The following is a 24,574-nucleotide window of genomic DNA, read 5'->3' on the forward strand; positions in this document are numbered from 1 at the left end:
AAAGTGGTATCAACGCAGAGTACTCAATCGACTTATTTCAATATCTATTATTAGTTTTCTTCTGCCATAAATTGATGGAAAGGAACGTTATAGATAATTTTTACGTCACTTGTACGGAATTTTATGCCGGTAAATCCATAAAGGTGCTTCATCACCTAATCGAACAATTTCGCACGGTCAATTGCAGATAGGAGAAATATTTGCTATTGTAATGATAAGACAAACGCAAAGTACAAATGTGATATGAAAGTACAAATCAGCTGATTTCTTATTCCTTCGGCATTCCACTGTTTTAAACTCTTTTGCAAGCATTTCTTCATTTACGCAGCAAAGATACGAATCTGTTTGGCATGACCACCAGAAGAGTATATATTTTGTCGTCAGTAGTGATGTACAATTTAAATGATTCATTGGGCTACACGAGGAGGGTAAAAGAAGTTGAGAGACAAAATACGTGGTGGATATAATTAAGTGAATAGTTTTACAGACTTTGATTGCACAGACTTACTGCGCGAAGAGACTTGCGCTCAAAAAGAAAACTCTCACAGATAAATTCATTCAAGCAGCATTGAGATAATGCTAAACGAAAGTATTTCTATGTCAGTCTATTTATAAAATCTTATCACGCGTTCAATTGTGCGAAAAGAAGGATTCTCTTTTTGCATAAGGGCCTGTCAATAGTTTGCCTTTTCTTCGTGCTTGAACACTTATCCTTAAAATATTTAGAACTTATTTGCAGTTTATTAAAATGCAAGAGCTTTTTTACAGTTGAGACGCCTTTTATGATTTTCAGACCATTAGAAAGATTAGAAATGAAATTGATCAAAATAAAGCTTTCTGATTATTACCAGGCGTCTCCATTGCTGTGAATATACATGCAATGGAGGCGCATGGTTCTTACAATGCCCTTTTATTACTCTTCAAGTACATAATTTAAAAAAATTCACTAGGAATATATAATCCTAATTTAAAATGTTTAAAATAGAGAAGCCTGGTTTTGAATACCCGGCGCCTCCATTGAACTTCAATTAAACTGAAAGCTTTTGACAAATCATTTAATTATTTTTCTACGTAATACTTTGTTGGTTTTTAGTGTTACTTTTCAAGTAATCTTTAGTATGTATAATAAATTACACCGAACATTAATGTAATCAAGGTAATCTTTCCCCTGAAATTAAGCTCCAACCTGTTGGGGAATTACCAGTCACGAGATTTTCGTCTATTTATCAAGTGTGAGGTTGCTTTTCCAAAGAAATTCTCCTCTTTAAATCTTTCTCAAAACGGCATGTGCGAGGGTATACAATTGAAATCAATACACCCACTAAAAATGAAGGTAAATAATCTCAAATTGACAATGTTATCACGAAAATATTTTTCAAATTACATGAAGAGCTATTTCTGGCGTCGCATACCTCATTCTCGCGTGCAAAACAGGTGAATAATGGATAAAAAAAAATTACCGACTATTTTGCTTTAATATCCTGATTAAAAAGAATTTTTTTGGCAGGCAAAATAGGAATTGTTAATTCATCTTTATTGCGAGGAAACGATGTGGAAGAGATGAAAAGATTCTTCGGTGGATTCATTGCGAATTCCACCAATTTGGCCGGGGCAATAAAATTCTCTTCGCGGAACGGCAATTTGCTCTCAAAACAACAACATTGCCGGGGCATACAATTTTTTTTGTTGTGTGAAAGGAAGAAAAAAGAAGTTTTCGCGGAAATTATAAATTCGAGTACGAGAAATATTTGCAAGAAGATGTAAAAATCAGGTATAGTGGGCATGACCTATCAGATTTGACTAATTTCAAAATTCAAAATGGCCGCCTTCTGCCATTTTGTTACATCAACAATTACTTTCACCTATTCACATATTTTTTAAACAAACTATTAGGCGCCCCGCGAAGCGGGGCGCCTTTTATATACATAAAAAATATATAAACATATAAAAATATATAAAAATATAAATATTGTACATACATATGTATATCAGTACAATGATGGTCCAGCAGAAAAGGGAATGTACTGGTAAGTTTCACTTACGGGCTGTGATTCTTTCTTCAGATGAAAGTCCAAGTGTAGTGAAGTACAATGATGGTCCAGCAGAGTAAAGGGAATGTACTGGTAAGTTTCACTTACGGGCTGTGATTCTTCCTTCAGATGACAGTCCAAGTGTGGTGAAAATTGAGGTGGATAAATTTTTAGGAATGGCTTTCTCACGCAACGAATCACAGCCAACGCGCATGAGTAAGCCTTTCCCCAGAATTTACACGCGTTGGCTGTGATTCGATGCGTGAGAAAGCCATTCCTAAAAATTTATCCACCTCAATTTTCACCACACTTGGACTGTCATCTGAAGGAAGAATCACAGCCCGTAAGTGAAACTTACCAGTACATTCCCTTTACTCTGCTGGACCATCATTGTACTTCACTACACTTGGACTTTCATCTGAAGAAAGAATCACAGCCCGTAAGTGAAACTTACCAGTACATTCCCTTTTCTGCTGGACCATCATTGTACTGATATACATATGTATGTACAATATTTATATTTTTATATATTTTTATATGTTTATATATTTTTTATGTATATAAAAGGCGCCCCGCTTCGCGGGGCGCCTAATAGTTTGTTTAAAAAATATGTGAATAGGTGAAAGTAATTGTTGATGTAACAAAATGGCAGAAGGCGGCCATTTTGAATTTTGAAATTAGTCAAATCTGATAGGTCATGCCCACTATACCTGATGAAACTTCAATCAAAAATCCTCTATCTAGTACCGTTAAGCCGATATAAGGCAATATTACAACAATCGGTACATATGGAAACCTGTTTTGGTCTATATCTCAGAAACCGCGACATAAATTTTTTTTATTTTTTTTTGGCTAAAAGGTGTGTCTATCACCTACAACATACTAAAATTTAATCGAAATCTATCGTCCAGTTTTTGAGATATTAATCGAAAACTGGTCGAAAACTCATCGAAAATTTTGTTTTTGATTGTAGGCCCTCTAGCGGTAACTTTTGAAACTTCCTATGTATAGATAATTGTAGACCTTCTTGAGATCTTTCATTCAAAACCGGTTTGGTTCAAATCGGTCAAGCGGTTTAGGAGTTATGGCCGACTTTCTATAAAACTCTATATTTGCTAAACCGCTTGTCCGATTTTTGGAAATGGGGTATTGTTGAAAAGGTCTTAAAGGCCCCTACAACATATTAAAATTTCAGACCTCTAGCTATAATAGAGGCTGAGATATAGCAAAAACAAAATTGAAAAAAATTCAAAATGGCGGATGCAGGGGTGGGGGGTCGAATTTGATATCATAGTTGGACGACTTCCAGTCGATAATTGAACTTTGCCGTTGACCGCAAGTCTCTATCTATTACCGTTCTCTTGTAATTGAGCTCCAAACTACGGCCGGACGGACGGACGGCCGGACGGACGGACGGCCGGACGGACGGACGGCCGGACGGCCGGAAAAGTTTTTCGGCGCATACGTTTTTTGAAATGTGGGGACCCTAATTCGTGCTCATACCAAGTTTGAGCCCGATCCGACGACCTTGAGTTTTAGAGTGGACACAGAAGCTGTGCTATTCTTTTCTTCGAAAGAATCACAGCTAAAAAAGTGGCGGAAAAACAACTTTCCAATGACATGCGCCATCGCAAAAATAGACATTAATTATTTTTCATCAAGAAGGTTAATGAGGTAACCATGTGCTGGGTGAGCAAAAAAGCGATTCATCTCACAAGAATTTGTTACCCGCTTGGTTATTTACATCGTACGTATTGCACGTGATTTTGAGCAATAAACGAAGCTTATGCGTGAGAATTTAATCTAAATCTCCATACTTTAAAGAATATAGTATGATTGACTATTTTTCCTCCCCTTATTTCAAATCACTTTCACATCCATCACAATATTTCACTCAATTTTCACTTAAAAGACTTCCACTCAACTTTTCTTCCGCTCTTCATCTGCCCAAAATACATATAGCCACGAGTGAGTCTCAAGTGCAATCATCAATTAGAGGCAGAAATTGCCCATCTTTGCGCATTATATTTATTTGGATTTGCCATCGGAAGGAGAGGAAAAAAACGCTAAAGACGTGCACTCTACGCGCAAATTGTTTAACATTTTGCAATTTATTGCGGAAAATTAGCGATATTGTGTACGATCATATGGTTCTCTGGTGAATGCCAGTAACTGATCTCCTACACTTTCGTGCAAAGTTGGCTCTAATTGCTTACTTTATTACTTCGATCTGCTAATAAAAAAAAGTTTTCTTAATTTATTTACTTAACTTTTTCTGATTATACACTCTGTGAAAGCTTTTCAATTAGAAAATGAGTTTTCCAAAGTTCTGTGAAATTTTTCAAAGCTATGCAATAAACTTTACAGTCTTAGATGGACCCAAAAAATTGAGATTTAGAATGAAAACGCAAATCTTAGCCTAAATAATCACCCCTAAGAACAATTCTGCAAAAATGTTTGAAAAAAAAATTATATTCAAAATTTTAATTAATTTTTCGAGCCACATTTTCGCATGCAAGTGTCTCAAAAATGAACAAAATGCTGCAAAATGATTCAGAATTCTGCAACAGTGTTGCTAAATAAAATTGATCATCAATATTATGAGATTCTTTTCCTCATTATTTCGCACTGCCGCTAGTAATTTAATCGAGGAGAATTCTACAAAAGTGGGTTGAAATTAACATCAAAACTGAAATATCTCTACATGGCGAGAAGTGATTATTATAAACATCCCATAAAATACATAATAAAATAAACTTTCTATTTCAATTGCATCTGTTACATTATTTCAGCGTGATTTCTCTAGATCTTGATCCATATTCTCAAATAAATTTAAATTATATTTTCCGAAATATCCAAATTGGGTAAACAAATAAATAAGAAAAGAGAATCAATTTATAATAATTTTTGCACATTGAACCTCTTCCCGGAATTGAACTTTACATAAATTAAATTGCAAAGTATAGGAAAAAAAGAATTTACTTTGGAAGATCGAATGAAGTAGTTTAACTCAAGAGGAGCGACTTTATTTTGCTTAAAATAGATCATTCAACCTTCATTTTGTAAAGCATCACACAGAGTTGCGAAAAGGTGGATTTTCCTGAGAAATGTGCAAAATTTTCCTTCATGCTTCGTGAAGGAAAATTTGAATATGCAATTTTCCCATACAAAATATGTTATGACAAAAGTGTGTGGTAATTTTAGAGATTTGCTGATTGATTCCATACTTTGTCAACAAATTCTGCTCAATACGAGACTAACGGGGAAGAAAGAAAAAAATCGGAGTTTCAAAAATGAATAGGCAACGTTTATCCTTGTGTAATTTACGTTATTTTACGCTTTTCGAGTGAATACCCTCCCAAAGGTTCCTGGACAAATTTTCTAGCCAATTTGTAAGTAAATAGGTGTAAGATAGACATGGCAAATTTGCCAAATTGTCAGGTAAATGGATTCACGGAGGTGCGGTCAAAATAAAGGGAAAAATGAAACTGGAGAGAGACATTAAGGGATAAAATGAGGATCATGCAGTTGGAGTTATATATAAACTATACATATAATATTTTAGCAAAAAGAGAGAGTGTCGCACTAAAAGGCATTTATGAGGGAGAGTCCAGCTGTATTGTGACTCTGTCTCACATTTCCGTCCACAAAGGCCCAAAAACACCGACACACATTTTGCGGACCGATGAAGATTCTTATAAAATTTACACAGAAGGGTCACTAAAATGTATGGGCCAGCAGATTGCTTTCGGGCTGTGCCTGTGGGCCAGGTCTCTCAAAATACGTCTGCAAAGTGACAAATTTGTACGTAAAGCAGACAAGAAGTGAAGACCTTTTGCACATTATTGGATAGGTATTAACATTGAAGGATATTATATATGTGGGTTATATATGGAGAGGTGTTGAGGAAGGGCATGCGACAAGGGGCTCAAAGTCTCAATGAAGGGGGCCTTAATACATTGAAGGACAATGATGAAGAAAAAGGAACCAAAAATACGGTCTGGAAGAAAGGAGCGCGCCGCACTAAAGAGCAAAGAGAAAAAGTTATCAATTCATTTCCGCTTTTTTTTTGCTACATAGACACACATACATGAGAAGAGAGACATTTGGTGTCTGAAGAATAAATAAATAAAGTGAAAGAAAGAAAAAAAACACAATAGGAGTACGTGTGCAAAACGATGGGTAGCAGTTTAGTTTTAGTCACACACAACATAAATAAACAGATTGGGAATATTTAGTGGCAATTCAGTGATTTGTCATCTGCAACAAAATAAGCCACACACACAGACTTTTCAAATTTTTCTGCCTCTTTTCTTCTTATTTTTTTCTTCTTCTTTCTTTCAATACAAGGTGAGAAATTCCCTAGAAAAATCACTACAATCGGGAATAGATTATGTTCTTTGAAGTGGGAAATATAAACATTTACAGATAAAATTTCTCCCATATTGCCCCAAAACATATTTTGCGCAAATTTTTTTTGCTTTACTTCTTGATTCTTTTTCTCACACCGCCACTCGATCACGTCTTGAGCAATTTGACCAAATGATTTATGAAAAGAATCACAATTTGAGTCAATATTTGATGTTTGCCATGAGCAAATTTTTAAACAGTGTGTTAATTTTATTACTCTTCATGCTACTTTTCTCTGACACTGTGTTTCACATACATATAGGTACAGATTGGCCACCAATGAGACAAGATAAGGAGGATTGTGTTGTGGATGTAGTGAATTTTTTGTTATTTCTTGACGTGGTTAATTTTGTCTATTACTTGCCCTGAGGAAGGACTCAAACAGTCCGAAACGTTGGCCGGGAATAAAATCTAATTATCCGAGAATAAGACCGAAAATCCGTTTTTTAATATATCCAATTCATCACCCACGGTCGCCCCTCTACAAATTTAAAATATAGGTACATAGTTATTTGATTTATTTATTGGCCCTTTTGATGTTTTATTTGAAGAGATTTTGTTAATTTATTTGAAATCCTTAATTGAACTTTAATTGAGTTATTATGATGTAAAATACACATTTTTATGTGAAACGCAATCTGAAAAAATTTCAAGATAATTTTGTCTTTTATTCATGTGTATTATTATAATGATTTTGACTTATAATCATTAAGTTCAAATAGGAATTCAAAAATTTCATGTGTTTAAATAATCAAAATAATTCTGATATTATGCTGATTTCGACGCAAAAATTATTTAGGAATAGAAGCATCAGGGCAATATTCTCAATAAAGAACATTTTATAATCACGTAGAATCAGAAAAAAATCAAACTTTTCTACAAAAAAGCATTTTTAGAGCTTTTTCTTTTGAAAAGTTTCTTATAACATATAAGAAAAATATTCTGTGTAGAATATAAAGTGAGAAGAGGAAACACAAAGCAAATTGAAAATCAGAATTTTTTAAGATAAATCGAGATTATTCCCAAACGATAAACAATCACTATATTCTTCTTATATCCAGTTACTATGTACATAAGACTGCATACAAAGATATTTTATGTGAAGATTTTTGTGATGTGTTTGTGTTGAAGTCACTTGGCAATGGTGTGGAGTTAATGAAAAGGTTCAAATTTAATTAGAAAAAAAATCTAAGAGAGGGGCGCAATGTTTTTTTTTTATAAAAATAGGTATATGATGAAAAGAAGAGGTGTTTGTGGAAAAAAGCGCATGAAGTAATTTATGCATGTCAAAATATTGTAACCATTGTTAAAAAGTCTCTCTTCACCGTGTGCACGTTAGAACACCTTTACAAAGTGCAAATTACAGCGATTTTCATTTTACGTTCACATCTTATTATTTTTCTTCTTTTTTTGGAGAGATTCAATTAGTGTGGTTTGAATGAGCGCAGTCAGTGGTGGATGGACTACAATCATATTTGGAAGAAATTCTTTGTTTCCTTTCTTGCTCGTTGGACCCTGAAAAATAAGGGAAGTGACACATTTTCTTCCCCACAAATTCATTTATTTTATAAAATTTATGTGTGGGAATTGAGGGAACATGAATGCCCAAAAATCTTCGTCTTTTCCAACCATTTGTAACAAAAAATCTCAATATGAGTGTTGAAATTACTTATGAAAATATTAGGGTGCGATTTTGAGTGTTAAATTTTTGTTGAGCCTATGTGCTCTTTATTTATTTATATACATTTTATGTATGTGTGGAAGGCTATATAGCTATAGGGGCGTCACATTTAATTTTGCTCAATTTAAATTCTATTTGTTTGCATTAAATTGAATTATGGCGTGTGGTACTGATTTGATGGAAATAAATCACTTTCTGGATTTTGCTTATTGGTCAAAAGAACTCAATCATCGTTGTGTTCAGTCATCCTCTTTATGCTTCTTTTCATACATTAAATTTTATAATCTTATAGCATTAAAGAAGATTTATGCAGATTTTTAAGTAAGAAAAGTGTGTTGGAAAATAGAGAAAATATTTTAAATAATTTAGAGCATCTACCAAGGATAAATTTTGATTTATTTAGTACATTCAAATATGTTTAAAAATCGCCCTAATTATTCTATGTTCACCAAAATAAATTTCTCAACGATACAGCCCAAAGAAATTCTCTAAATCCCAACTCAATCAATGCAAATTATTCAGAAATAAATTACATTGCATCATGTGAAAACGAAAATTTATTCATTTTCTCTCTATATATCATTCCATGATCAAATAATGGAGATATTTTCTTACAAATGATGAGTATAGATGACACACAGTTTACATATATTGCAAAAACAGAAGGAGTTTTGTCATTGGAAAAATCACGGAATGATGATTCTATGTGCGAGAAATTTTCTGGGACATGGAAATTTGCAAATGATCACACAAAAATTGCGAAACACACTGAGAATTCTTTTCCTCCCATAATATTTACAATATTTTTTTGCTTCTTTGAAAAAAAAAAAAAGAGAATTTCAATACGTGCGCAGAGTTTATGAAGAGTTTTTCAATAAATATGACTCACTTTCGCGCTCTTTTAGCATTCACGGCATGTCTTATTTGTCAAAAGGAGTCACTCTTTGGGACAATCATCGTGGTCAGAGACCTAAATAAATTGCTTCTTTCGAATATTCTGCACGATGAGAGTTACCCTTGTAGTGTCAGAGAGATGTTATATATTTTGCTAATTTTTCACAGGAAAAAAAATATGATCATCGCAAATTAGATAAAAAAAACTTGTCATTTGGGATATCCCATGAAAGCTTCACAGTGATATTTTATGACTCAAAAAATCATCCATTTCTTCATTTAACTTCTCGATCATTGATTTTTTTTCATTAAGGCACGTGCCTTAAAGTCTCTCTGATCTAATTAATTGTTGAAATAAAATCTTTTTGATAATATTTTTGGAGCATAAACTTTTTTACTTATTAGCACAAGTTTAGATAATTAGGAGAATCTTCTAAGAAAAAAATTACACATGAATATTTTCAAGGTAATGTCCAGCTTTTCCGACACTTTCTGGTTAAATATCTCATATAGTTTATTATTGTATATGTATATATTTATCTGCCTAAAGCGAGTAGTGTATACGTATGGAAATTTTTGGTTTGATCTCCCCATAAATCCCTCCCATAACGCGATTTTTCACCTCACATTTTGCCAATTGATTGAACACATGCACGCCGCTAATGCCCCCTCCTCTGCCCCAAATGTACTGATGAGTTATTCTGGATTGGAAATTAATGATCGTGAAAATTTGCTCTCCACGATGGGGTCAAGGTTGCAATTTCGTGTGAGCTTTTTCGTATATACGAAATTGAGTGAGTTTGAGCGCCAACTTGAAGGCCTCTTCTTTTTTTTTAAACTCACTCTTAAATACCTCCTCCATAGTGTAAACAAAATCCGTAAAATTACATCCAAATTGATAATTATATATACATACGTTGGTTTGGATTATCAGTGTTGCCGTGAAAAAATTGCGAGAAAGCGCGAATGGGTAACAGAGAACAGAAGTCTTAAATAGAAATATTTTCTGCTATGTGGACGCCTTTAAAGAATTTATTTTTCGATAACTATCGCTAAGTCAATTGCCGCTCTCAATCGCATTTCCAGACTAATTGAGATAAGATAAAAAATATATATTTTATTTTTTGACGCCTTGCAGACTTTACAAAAATCATCGACGAAGCACTAGTATTAAAATAGACTTAAAGATTTATTTAAGAGCATAAGAATCATAAGAAACTGTTCTTGAATTTTATTGCAACGACCATTATTATTTTATAAAGTTCGTGCGAAATACGTTTAACTAGACTTTGGTGTTCGTAAAAACCGGAAAATTCTGCCAAATAATCTGTGAAAACTAAACTAATCTGGTCATCAAAAGTGCGTGAAAAATCACTCCTCACGCATTTATCGATGGATTTGTCATAATCCAAGAAAAGTATGTAATAGCTCTAAGGATTGATAAGAGATTTGATTTGGAAATTATTGACACAATATACAGTGATGGTCAATATTTTCATGATCACCAATTTAAAGGAGAATCTCCCTCTGACTGTGAGATCATTAAATTGGGGTCAATTGGGCGCGTGTGGGTGAAAAATTTGGGCAAATTGCTTGAATGAGAATTTATATTTTCTACACTGATCATCATGCTTGATTATTTAATGGTGTTACATACAATAAAAAAAGAAAAACTTTAAGGTCAATGACACTGATGAGAGTGTTTGAGTATAAAACAAATGACGATGGTCGCAATAATATATGAAAAAGTAGAAGCTCCTCTTTCTGCTTTTCGTGTATATTTGCCACTAAAATAATATCAACACACTGCGTCTCAATTTCGCACACAGCTCACACACTCCTTTTGCATCATTTGAAACTTCTTACGCCAAAAGTCTTGCGCTCGTATGGCCAGCACCAAAAGGAGGGAGCTCATCATCTTCACACCATCAAAATGAGATCGTCGCCAGGGAAATTGCATTTAAAGAAAAAAAAATTCTCTCACCTTTTTTTGACTTTGCAATTTTTCTTTTCTTTTGTACAATCAAAGTAAAAAAAAATCCCGTTGATTGCAGAAATTTATCGCGAAATCGCGCCTCTTTTTTGGCAAACTCCCACAACTTTTTGAAGCAATGGGCCTCAGAAAAAAATGAAGAGAAGCCACGAATCTTCAATGACACAGACGCATTTGGATGAATAACCCATTTATGAAATTCGGTCACTTCTCTGCCTTCCATTGATGTGAGAAAAATCGCTTTCTTTTGATTGATCGTGTCTGTGGAGAGTTGAAAATATTACACACAGGGCAGGGTGAAGAAAAAAAATCTGGGAAAATCCACAAAAGTCTCTTTGAAAAATCACAAACAGCCACGCGGCGTGCTTTTAGTCAGAGCAAAACGCTTAAAGTGGATCAAGAACATGAAATTACACCTTTTTTTTTCATTGAATTTTGCAAAAAATAAAACATTGAAAAATTCATTTTCGAGTGGAAAAAGTTTAGATTAGAAAAACTCAAAACCCTCAAAATACCTATAAGAATTTTATTTTCTTAAGTTTTTCATTCGTTTAAAGCAAAACGTTTTGAATTTGAATCAATAAGCTTAAAATCAAATTTCAGGTTAGATTCTTCTACCAAAACTTTAGAATTGATGGAAATATTCCATCTAAAAGTACATATAGCAAATTTCGGCTATCAAAAGACCTTCATCAGGCCCTTAAAAATAATTAATAAAAATTTCTTTTCGTAAAAATTAAAACCTTTTCCACAAATTGGTACAAATTGCTTACAAAATAAACATACTATAGATACTTTAAACAATTTTCACGTGCTGCAAAAACATTAATTGAATGTCATGTACTATGAAATTTCTTGTGTGCCAACAATTTGTCATTTAGACTTCTTTTTAAACTAGCTTGCCAAAGGTGGTTTTGATGCATTTTAGGATCGAAGAAGATGAAAAAAAAAACAGAAACGATCTGCAAATGAAAATTCTTCTCCCTGTATTGGTAAGATATGTTGAGGTAGAAGAAAAAGAAGTTTAAAAAAAAAGATCGATGAGTTGGGTGGCGGTGAAGAGATTGAGGTGCGCATATTTTCTTATGGATACCACAAAAGTGGGTAAGATAGTGTGTCTCCGGAGTTGTCTCTCTCGTACGGTGAGACACAAGGCATTACATTATACTTATTGACCACCGACGAGCGTATAGTAAGTTACAGTTTAACCAAAAATGGAATTGTAGAAAGCTATTTCATCAACAGCCGGACAACATAGTGCCCATATAAATTGTTTATATTGCTCTGCCGCTGCAATACGTGAGATTGTTCACAAAAATTTATATACTCTCAATCACTTCTCAGCTGGGTAATTCTTCTCTCTTTATAAACTTTTCATGTGAGATCATCTGGCTTCCCTCTTCTCGTGTGTCCCTTTTGGGGCTCCCACCTTTGTCACATCTTTGCATTCGATAGACACACATAGATATCGCATAGACGACGAAAGGAATCATCATCTAATACAGTGGGAGTCAAATGATGATCACAAAATGTGCACCAACTATTAATAGATCATCCCATTGCGGTGATTTGGAAAGGAGCACCGAAGCAGCACATTAGAGGAGAGATTCTCAATCAATTTTTTCCCTCCACCACATATTGAGTACATAGAAAGAAGATAGGTGTGTAAATAGACAGTTTTTTCTTTCAAGAAAAATTCACACAGACGGCGAAAGAAATGCGCGGTAAAAAGTTCTTTTGGGCTAAAAAAGAAGAAGAATGAAGTGGGAAAAAAGTCGGATTCTGTGTGCCAAATCCTGTGATCTCTGTTGGGAGGATTGTGGTGTGCAAACAAATCCCCCTCTTATATTGTACCACCCATTGGCAAAAGCAGCAAAAGAACGTTTTTTTTTCATTTCTCAAAAGGAACATCACACAGAGTGGGGGAATCAAATTAAACAAAATCTATGTAATTCCTATGGTGGGAGATTATGCTCACGCGTGAATTGGTGGAAATTGGAAAATGTTCATTGCGAAGGAAGAGAAGAAAAAAATCTCATAGGTGTGTGAGACTATTTGATGATGATTAATCAATTAGGTGGGAAGGTGCACGGCGTCGCGTGAATATATTTTCTATTTCACAGGAAAAGCCATTTGAGTGGCTCCAAACACCTCCGTGGGGCCTCCTGTTGTACACAAATAAACAATATTCTCACATCTCTGTGCTTTCCTAAAATTATTTCCAAAATTTATTGGTTCACTAACAATCCTTTCTCTTTTCCAAGAACTCTATTTTCCGCATTTTCTTCTACGAAGTGGGGGTGGTAAGTGAAAATAATTACAATATAGAATAAAATTTTGATCGTTAATCGAAAACGCAATTAATTAGATTGAACGCGAAAACGCAATCACTTAGATGAATCCCAAATAGAACTAAAAAATATTTAAAGCAACTATTTTTTTTTTCCTGAAGTAGATCCGTGATTTTTTCTGTGAGAAAATATCAAAGAAATTAAGAAAGACCTCCTGCTGGAGGTGAGACGTGAGAACTACAAAAGAAACTGAAGGAATTTCCCATTATCCTGTTTTTTTTCCTTTGCCAATGATCTCCAAAAATATTCCCACTGTTGATCAATTTTTTGTATGGGCAAAGAAATTTGTCTTATCTCTGTGGAATTCCTTGAGAGTTTTGAAGTCACAATCCTGGTCACGATAAATAGAAACAATTTCTCTGATTGATTTATTTGACGCATTTAATGAAGATTTAATGGAATGTGTTGCAATGTGTGTGAAGAAATTTTCTTTTCCGCGAATAAGTGCAATTTCTTCATCTTATTAGTAATTTTCCGTGAATCCAAATGATTTCACAGAGTAAAATATATAAAGTTGTGCTGACATTCTTGGAAAATCCACAAAGTAGCAAAATGTAGATCATATTTTGCGATCTCTGCGATGCAATCTTTTTTATTAATAAATTTTTGATCCTTTTAATCAAAATAGGAGAATAGTAATAAATTTGAGACTCACCATATTTTTCGCTAGCTCCAGTTTTGACCTCTTGGAGTGTCTTCTTGGTCTTCTTGATGGGCTGTCCGATGATTGTGAAATTCCCCAAGGTGATTTGCTTGAGAAAAAGAAAGTACACCTTCCCCTGCTCCAGTTCATCGCGCACATTGCCACGCGGACGAAATTTTTCCCGATAGATGTCACACTCACTGGTATTCCCGAATGTGAATTGCAGCCGTACCATTGATGGCAACTTAAAGGGCGACTGATTCTTGTGGATATCCTTGACTTCGAACGTGGCTGAGAAGTTGGCGCGCCTATCGGAGCTCATGGAACGCACTTTACCCTCAAATACTGTGGGTGCCTCAAATGCTAAGGCCGTTGGGTCGCGAGCTGAGCAATACCTACGCTGACGCCCTTTGGGCCTGTAGCGTGACTCGCGCCTATTTCGCCCATAGGGGGCACGCATGAGGTAACTAGATGACGCCTCATCATGGACGCCGACTTTCAGTCTTGGCCGCTGATGTGTTCTCATCCATTGCGGCATACTCGGTGTTCTTCGTGCTGCTGCAATGATGCGTTGCAGCAGTATTTGCCCATGCATCCCCCTATCGGGAAAAATGCGTTCCTGGCGTGGAAGTTTCTGCTCTGGTTGTGTGACAAAATCAACATGGGGGCGCTGGTGGGTGACTAGTGGCGCCCACCGGTGGTGGGATGTGGAATTCCTTGCAGGACTAATGAAACTCGGTGTGATGTGCATGGCGGAAGCAGCCTCACACGTAACAACCATCATTAGTAGTGTGCAGGCCACAATCCACAGGTACATTAGAGTTCTCATGAGACACCATTTGCGCAGGACGCGCACATTCATGGCGTCCCCAGTCACCGGGCGGGGGCTTGTCTGCTCTAGCCTACGGGGCACCCCGGCACAATAGATCGTCTACGGATGCTCGTTCACACTTGTAGTACGTGATTTGTCGCCGCTCTTCTGCACAGTTTCCTCGGCTTTTCATTGTTAGAAGACAAATCACATTTCAAATGTAACCGGCACAAAAATTTAAAAGCCTCCACACTTTTTTTTTCTTAAGTTTTTTAGCACTTTTCTTTTTCTATTTTTCTTGTCTTTTCTTTTGCAGCGACAGGGATCGAATAATGTTGGGAAAGAGCTTTTTCTTGGATTTCTTACCAATTCACTACAAACTCCACAACTAATCTACACTCTATATTAGCTACAGTTTCATCCGTTTGTGCGGTGTCGCAATGCAGGAAATGATGTAGTCTTTGCGCCACTATTGAACACTTCATCTCACACTAAAGAGGTGTACACAATTAATGATTAATCCACACGACTTGGCACTCGAGTGATTATTCTTTTTCCCTTTGCAATTTTCTTTTGGTATCTCTTTGAGTGAAATTTCTAACCGTTCATCTGTGGGGATGAGTAAATGTTTAAGAATTCAAATTGTGGGAGGTGAGGAAGAATATATAATTTTCTCAAAGAAAATATTTTCAAAACGGATTTTCCGTTTCAATAGTAGGTGTCTGTCGGAAGAATCATCAGCACACCACAAGATTGTTCTCTACAAGCCTACAAACATCACCAAGAGGAATCAAGGGTGAGGCAGTAAATGTTGGATTTTTTTAAAACTTTAAAACCTTCTCAAAAATCACCTATGATGATGGATCTTCTCAACTATAATTCTTAAAACAAATTTATTTTTTTCTTTACCCACACAAGAAATTACTCAACAACCAAGTTCCCCCCTTTAGAGAGGTAAAAAAAAAAGAACCAGAATGCGTGAACTTTTGGAAGGCGATGTGTGATGCGTTTGAGGTGAAACTTAACTGTGGTTAGAAGATGTTCTCTATATGAGAATTTCAGCAGCATTTCACTTTTGGGGTAAAGCCTGACGTTTTGCGCGTGCGCACGCCAAGACTCCAACGTACGACGACTCAAGACGATTCTTTGCCCCCTCGCTACCGTCGTGTAGTCGAAGAAAATTATATATAGATGGTGTCTATTTTTAAATAATTTATATTTATATATCAAAAATCAACTCATACAACCCCAAAAGAGCCCCCAATACACGAGCACAGCGGAGAAAACTTTTTCGGCGGGCACGAGTTTTCTTTTTTTTTCTCAACTATTTTCTTTTTTTTATTTCTTTTGGAGAAGAGAGAGTTTACTAAACTCTCAAGCATTAGCTTTTTTTTAGTAAGATTTTCCCCATTTTCCCAATGTGGAAGGTTTTTCTAAAGTGTTGTCAATTTTAGGAAGAATTTAAGAATTGATTTTTTTAACTTAAATCACTTTCAAACTGTATGGAATAAGTTCCATTCAAGATTTTTACAGTCATTAATTTGTAAAGTTAGGAAGTTATTGCAAAATGTGTCTAAGATTAAAGGTTACCTCTTTGGGGACTAACTCCTAATGGTCTGACTAAACTTCTTTAGTAAAATTTTCCTTACGTTTTATCTTTATCAGTCTACTGATCAAAATAAATAAAAATTTACGTTTTCTATGCTAAATGGAAATGTAAAAGACATAATTGCATTAAGCAAAATCATAAGGTAAATGTTATTTATCACATAAAATCATAATATGAAATTATATTACAAGATATTAGGTAATTTTTTAAAATTTGATTCAGAACTTTTTTTAAAAATTTAATTAAGAACCTTTTGTTACATTTTTTCGTAGGGTTACCTTTAAAACAATCTTTTTAAGACCATGTTCACAATCTCAGATATAATTTAAGGATTTTAATTCTAAACTGAAAAAAATCTTTCTTTGACTATTTTACTATTTTATCACCCAAAAGTGAATACCGTAATATGATTATATATTCTTCTTCTCCATTTTTAAATTTGTACGGCTGTTGGATTCCTTCCGGATCCATGTAGCCAATGATTTTATATTAAGATATTATTATATAGATTATTTTGAAAGTTACCCATAAAAAGGAACTTTTTTTTATTACGTTTTGCTTTGCAATATTCGCGTAAAGTTTTCTCAAATTTTCCTGACACATAGATATGGATGTTAAAAAGAGTACTTGTATTGGACGAAATAAAAAGAAGGTAGTTGAAGGTAGTTTTCTTGATACACCAGACAAATGGGTAGCTTGTGTATTTTAAATTTAATGCCAAAAGAAGGAGGGAGACGCGCCGTACTTCTTGGTGTGTTTTTATCGTGCTTCTGCCCGTGTTCCTGGGCTTGAATATTGTAATGAGAAGTCACTCTGCCTCGTAACTCTTCTCACACGGTTTATATTGTTGAAAAGTTGAGCTGAATTATAATTTATATATTCGTACTCGATGTATATTTATCCAATTTCTTGAGGAGAGAGGCACATTTATAAGAAAAGGAGAAAAAAAGAGAGATAGAATCTGAGACAGTGAGAGATTTTTTTCTCCACTTCTATTTACTGCTTCTTCATTTTTTTTACAATTAAACATTGGACAGTTGTTTCTGCTATATGTTGCGCTCAGTTCGCTTAGTTATATTCTCTTTTTTTTACATTTTTTTCCTTCTTTGCTTTCTCGAAAAAAAAAGTTTGCAATGATTGTAAAACAATTACATCGGAGTGATGATATTTTTTCTTCTTCGTTTTTTTTTCTTCTCTACCTGCAATCCGTGAGATTCGTGAGAAAATCTTCTGAAGGCAACATACATACATACGAGTACACATAGTCAATGGGAGGCGCAAGAGGAGAACATTGTCGCATGTTAAAGAATTTGTGAACTTTTATGCAACACCCCCAATATACGGGCGCGGATGGATCAAAGCTGCGCAAGGAGGATTTTCTCAAGTTTCACCGCATAACGCACACACACAGAAATGGTGGCGAAAGTTCATTGCGAAGCAAAAGAGGATTATCTTGTCAACGCACGCACTTGAAATTCACAAAATTTTCAAGAATAGAGGTGAACCCTGGAAAAACAATTCAGAGAGAGTGAGAGAGGCTTTTTGCCCTGATAGTGCTTCATTCATGAAATCAATTTTCTCATCAACTCCCCACCCTCTCCCCGTGATAACACTGTTTAGATTTTATATTTCCTCCACATACATACATGACAAACATACATAGCGGAATATGTGTGTATGTGTTTCAATTGTTCCAACGAAATTGTGAATATAATTCTGCAATTCAACTTTCTCACTGATGTGTGAAGTAAATCATAAGAATTTCAATTCTTGTGAAATTATTCCATAGCACTGATTTTGTATTCACACCCAAAAAACTCGCTCTGAAACATCTTCTTAAATAAAAAAAAAATAGCTCGCCACAAAATTTTTTTCACCACGAATGTAAAAAAAAAATCAAAAGCAAAAATGGATGAAAAGTAATTTTTTTTTCAATGTGAGGTCGTGGGGAAAAAATTCTCATTGGCTCACACTGCACTGAACGCGATGGTGCTTCATAGTCGGTAGTCGTTTTTGTACTACCCGGCCGTCTAGTTGACTGTAGGAGGAAAAGTCCCCTATTCTATTGGAGTTGTATATATATTATGATTTGTGTGCGTAAAGCGATAAAAATGCGATTCTCTCGTCGTCTCACTCGCATTATGCTCGCTTCGCACACGCTAACATCATGAGATTAGGCCCCATCAGTTGCAGTGATCGCGCTCTTCGAAAAGTTCTAACATAGAATGTTTCTAATTCTTATTATCAAAATATTTGTTTTTTTTGTTAAAATTTATTAATTAGAGCTTTAATTTAAAAACTTTTATATCTCTTAGAACTTCAGCATGTTTTTTTCTAAAAGATTATTTAATTAAATTAGTACAGGGTTATCTGGAATTATACAAAATAATGTAAAAGTTAAAAAAAAAAACAATATTTCTACTGAAAAACTGCAGTGACACTTTGCCGTATGCTGATAAGTTACTAAAATGAATTAAATTATGTTTTAATACAATTTATTGGCAGATTTGACCTCTAGAGAAATACTCATTTTTGGATTCTTTTACCTTCTTAAGCCAATACCAAATATGTTAGATATTAATAGTTTATTTCTCACTTTAACCGTAAAGAAATACATTTTTGAAATAGTCCACAAATAAAAGAATATTTTTTAAAAGCTTTCTACAAGAGTAAAAATTTTTGTTCTTTTAACATAATAATAGAAAAATTTTGAAATACCAAACATTGAAAGATAAAGAATAGATTTTTGATAGAATCGAAACCTTGAGTTTAGTTACTTCTAATCACTTTCAATACAGCTGAGATTTTTCAAATGCAAAGCGAGTTAGAGCATAAAATGTGTCGTGCCGTTTATGTGTAAAATTAAAAGAGTAGCAGTGTCTGCAGCAAAAGGAGCAAAAGAGAGATAATTTTAGGGGGGGGAAAAGTCTTTGGGTTTTTCGCGCTCAAGATGAAAAATTTCCTCTCAACGTGATCTTTTACACGGGATCACCATATGCTCTCAATTTTCACGAAACATCAAATGCGGCAATTTACAATATAAAATAGTACATGAGCTTCCATGTTAGATAGGAAAATGCGATGATCTTGTGGCGCACATGCGAAGGAAAATTCAAAATGATTTTTCAATTTTTTTTTTAAAGAGAAAAATTCATGTGGAGTTTGGACGATGAGTGTGTAATTTTGACTTTATTGGACTTTTGGTCTATTTTTCTGTTTGCTCCGCAACATTGTTGAAAGTTGAAAATGATTTTTCCTGAAATACACGGCGCGCACGCCGCGAGTGTGTTAATTTTCCCCACATCAGACTTCTTCCACATTTTCATCCTCTAAATTACAAATTTTCCAAAGATATATAGCACGGGGTTTTTTTGTTTTGAGTGAGAAAAGTCTGGGTGAGAGCGTGTGTGGTGGATGATTGCCAGTTGCGTGTTAAAGGAGTTTTCTTCTTATATGTAGTGAAAATGTGTATATGTTTCGAAGCTCATTTAGTGCTCGTGAGAGTGAAATATATATATTTTCCTTATTTTAATACTAAAAGAGAATATCTTTTGGGAAGTTGAAAGGAGAGATGATCTCGCTTTCACGTCTGAAAAACTATCTCGCACTCATTTTCTCCTTCAATAAACCCACCAACTATAATATATTTAGAATTGACGAATGATGAAACAAATCTTTTGGAGCTTCACCGAGCACATGAGAGAGAGACACAGGATGTTGAGAGTTCGAGATTGTTAATAGTTTGGAATGTGCTTCTAAGTTAATTTCTTCTTCTCTAACAAACGCCACACTTTTCCTGCAACATTTTCATGCCGCTCCGTGCGCCCATACGAAAATGTCTCACTGGAGGGACACACATGGAAATGCGCGCTGGCAAACATGAAAATTTTTAATTGGCTCCAACTATGCTTTCTGCTGGCAAAAGAAGCATTTTCTCAAAAGGAACAATTGGCATAAAATCTCTTTTCCAACCATTGGTCTTAAAATATACCCTGCACTATTCTCCTGCGTGCTGCACAGCATGCTCGTCCAACCTTCCCAAATCTTCTTCTATCTTATTTATGCTCTTTCTAAATACAAATCATTAATATATCCACCACTAAGAGTTAATATTTTTCATATTTTCCTCTTTTCTCAACATTCTAACATAATTTTTCACTTCGTTTTTTTAAGACACACATTTTTTCTTCATTTGTGTTTCTAAAATATGTAGAAAATTCAGTGAGATGTGATGAAAAAAATGAGAATTACGAGCATTTTTCTAATTTTTCTACTCGGTCCACCTTATATCATGCGGTGTTTTCGGGACATTTTCCGACTCTTAATCATCATTGTATCATCATGCTTATAAATAATACTAAAGCACACCACAGAGTCTCCCGCGATTGGGAATTTATCGCAAAATGCACACACCCCATTTCAGACACATAACCAAATTATGCAAATTCATGAGCTAATCATGTTAATTTCAATGCGAAGTAATTAATTTTATTCAATAAAATTTATAAAAGAATTTAATATGTGGGTGGTTGATCTTGAGGAATTTTTATTACAAATTTCCATAATCGTTTCTTAGAAGATTTTTAAGATTTTTTTTTCTCTAATTTTCTTTCAAAAGAATATCTAATTTTTATTGGAAAAATAATATATTAATATTATTGATATTAATTTTTAACGTACAAACTTACTTATTTATTTTTAAGTTAATTAATGTCGTCTCCAACACTTTTCATCGGCTCTTTTATTTAGACAGCACTTCATTTCAATATTTTTATAAGAAAATTAGTTCTTAAATTATTATTTTGTGAAATAAATTTTAAAATAAATCATTCCAAACGCGATAAATCAGAAAAAAGTGACTTAATGTAACATATTTTTGAATTTCGATAAAAATGATTTTTGAAGAATATCAGTTTTATATTTTATTTCAATTTATTTGTTCAACATTAATATTCAAACTACTATGTATTAGGATTAAGAAAATAAATTAAAAAGCATAACTTTTAAAGCATAAAAGCATAACTTAACTTTCAATGAAATACAAATTTTTTGGTAACAATGTAACTTCGCGATGAGTGAAAAAGTTTTTCCTTCATTTTTTTTCATCTCCTTGCATTTAAATATAGTCTATATCGTGGATTTATTTACAAGTCAAAATATATTAAGATTTCCCAATGAACTTTAGATGTTTTCTACTGTGAGTGATGAGAGAGAAAATTGACAAATATAGTCGTACTTGTGTTGAAATTGCATTTTTGCTGCTACTGCGACAACCTAAATCAAGTCTTAAAACATACCTCAATCTCATGATTTACTGCAGTTTTTTTTTGAGTGCGATTTAATAAATTTCTTAGAGTTTAAGAGGTACAATATTATGATTTTTCAGTGAATTTTTTCTGCAGTTGTGCGTAAATTTTTGGGGCAGTTTTTTTTTGTCAAACTGTGCACAAATCTCTGGCAGAACTTGGCTGTGAGTTTTTTTTTATTTTAAGTTCAGTTGCTATCTGGTGCGTCTCGCGGGTATGGTGTTCGGTGAACAAGAGGCGATGTGATCGACCAGAGAAGCACACAGATCATCAATTCAATTTTTATACACCAAGTGGTGTGGCGAATTGGTGGCACAATAAGGTCGATGGAGAGACGGCGAGCACAAAAAAATTGCCAATGAATTTTCGGCGGTTTTTTTTTGTACTTTTTAAAAGAAGAACTTTTTGGGCTGTGAAATTCGCGAATAGGACACAACGTGAGGAAGCAAAAGGATCAATTGGATAGCGGAGAGCTTGATACAGAGAGAGAGCAGATTTTTTTTAAAAATATTCCTTTTTAGAATTTCATACAGAGAGTGTATGTGGGTGGCTTCAAGCTGCGTTCTGCCTGGGTGAGACCAATATACGATGAGGGGGGAATGTGTGTGCGGAGAAAAAGAGCCACTCGAGCGCCAAGTGAGAAAAAGGAGATAATGTGATAAATAGCCCCAAGAATGAGAGATATATGCAGAAACATTGTATGCTAACATGACAAATGGAATTGGACTGTGGGGCTCTTGCTTCGACCATTCAAACAGCCACACTGGCAATAATTTGCTATAAAAAAGAATTTTGCTTTAATTCGCTCACATCAATTTCTTTTCGGGGGTGGTAATTTAGTATTTTGATTTAAATGTTCCCATGCCGGCAATTTTGGCACTCTCAAGAAATTAATAGTTATGTATTCTCACTCTCTAATCTGTCCCAATCACTGTCTATGAATTCACTTAAATTTTCTTTTTAACCAAAAAATTCTTCACGCTAAAACTTGTTCAGGAAAATTATTTTTTCACATAGAAAAAAATTCTTCATAATATTCACAGAAGAAAACTAATTCCTAACACTCTTTTCTGTGGAAAAAAATTATGAACTATCACTGCAATCACCACGTTTACTTTTCTCGCATGAATTATGCTTTAGTTTTCGCAGCAGGTGCAAGAAGATTCACGAGACACTGTGTGTGTGACCAATAATTGGGGGAGGAAATTATGCTAAAAAAGACACAGCGGATGGCAATTGATAGTCCATTCGGTTGGGACGTGCGAACAGTTCAACTGTCGGTTGTAAACTAAACTTTTGTGCTGGCTCCCAGTTTTGTGCGATGGATTGTGGATGGATGGATGATTGCGGAGTCGCAGTATACACTGTTAGAAATCGTTAACTTCTTCTTATTTTATTTTTTTCTGTTGTTTTAGGCGTCTTAAGAGATTTTTTTATCTAATTATTTTTTAAAAAATCGTGTTTCACATTTAAAGAATAATTAATCTTTTAAGATTTTTTTTATTAATATTTGATGAAAGCTTTAAATGAAAATAATGAAAATCTCTTAAAAATTGTGTAAAAATCTCTAAAATGAGATGAGACACATTGACATTTCTAACAAATTTAAAAATTTAAAAATCTCAAACAATTAGCTCCATATTGGTTTAAATTAACCTTGCATTACTTTTATTCTTATTCATTTCGTTTGGGGATTCAAAAAAATCCCAAAACTTCTCTTAGAAATATCTAAACTATTTTACGTACCTGACGAAGACGAAACAAAACTCTCGAAATGTCGTATGTTAAAACGAATGTATTGTTAAGCAACAGGAGGTCTCACCACACCATTTCTTCAAAAGAATTTCATAAAATTATCTCTTTTAAAATAATTTTATGTTGCAGCTACATAAATATTTTTTTAGTGATTTTTTCAGTGTATGTAAAGATTACCTTGGGTAAGATCCGAATTAAATAATAATTAATAGAATATCAGATGATCCTCCCAAATAAATTCCAGTTGTCGTACCTTAGGTAAGGATTCCAAAAGAAATAAAAAATATAAGCGATTGTTCCTTCTTTTCTTCCAATCCTTCCTTCTGGTCACATACCTTTAATAGATGCAACAAATTAATTAATATCTGAGCCCTTCGGCTCGAAGAACCAATTGTAAAGATTACCTTGGGTAAGATCCGAATTAAATAATAATTAATAGAATATCAGATGATCCTCCCAAATAAATTCCAGTTGTCGTACCTTAGGTAAGGATTCCAAAAGAAATAAAAAATATAAGCGATTGTTCCTTCTTTTCTTCCAATCCTTCCTTCTGGTCACATACCTTTAATAGATGCAACAAATTAATTAATATCTGAGCCCTTCGGCTCGAAGAACCGCGGATTGTTGCAATCTAAAGGAAAATCCAAAATCTGGAAGAGCTTCCTCGTGGTTGTAAAATGAGTTGCACTTGGCCAATTTCTCCTTCTTTCAGGATCCGTGGGGCAATTCAATTTCACTGAGGTTTAAATAAAACACTTTTTTCCTGATTTAAATGAATTAAATTGAGCAGCGGAATTTATTTATTTATAAATTAATCAAATTTCAAATTTCAACTCTTTAATTGATTGACAAAAATAATAACAATGGAGAAAGTGAAAGTGGAAGTAAAGAAAAAAGAGATTATCACGAAAGGGAGATAATAGAGAGAAAAAAAACTGATAAGAGGAATTTCAAAAATTCACAAATTTAACTGTAGCTCATGACCGTTGCATACCAATTCTCGATAGGGTGATTCACTTCATTAATTTACGCTAGCGTAAACATGCTCCGGGGACAGAAGAGCTTTATGCTTCTTCTATGGGAAGTCGCAC

At 34.2% G+C, this 24,574-nt stretch overlaps 1 protein-coding gene across 13 annotated transcripts in view; it reads right to left on the reverse strand.

Moving 5' to 3' along the window:
• Nucleotides 1–23,490, reverse strand: part of LOC129793071 (protein vein) — a 37,949-nt gene extending 14,459 nt beyond the window's left edge. Inside the window, exons 1-3 of one of the 13 annotated variants that reach the window (XM_055832635.1) lie at nucleotides 18,394–18,409; nucleotides 18,065–18,254; nucleotides 14,015–15,422 (exon numbers count right to left, since the gene is read on the reverse strand). In XM_055832635.1, the coding sequence (XP_055688610.1) occupies nucleotides 14,015–14,864 (850 nt within the window). In that variant the 5' untranslated portion in view covers nucleotides 14,865–15,422; nucleotides 18,065–18,254; nucleotides 18,394–18,409. The other 12 variants (XM_055832645.1, XM_055832644.1, XM_055832633.1 and 9 more) reach the window with 12 other exon arrangements.
• Between the last annotated feature and the right edge of the window lie 1,084 nt (nucleotides 23,491–24,574).

The sequence above is a fragment of the Lutzomyia longipalpis genome, chromosome 3 (assembly GCF_024334085.1).
Source record: "Lutzomyia longipalpis isolate SR_M1_2022 chromosome 3, ASM2433408v1".
NCBI lineage: Eukaryota > Metazoa > Arthropoda > Insecta > Diptera > Psychodidae > Lutzomyia > Lutzomyia longipalpis.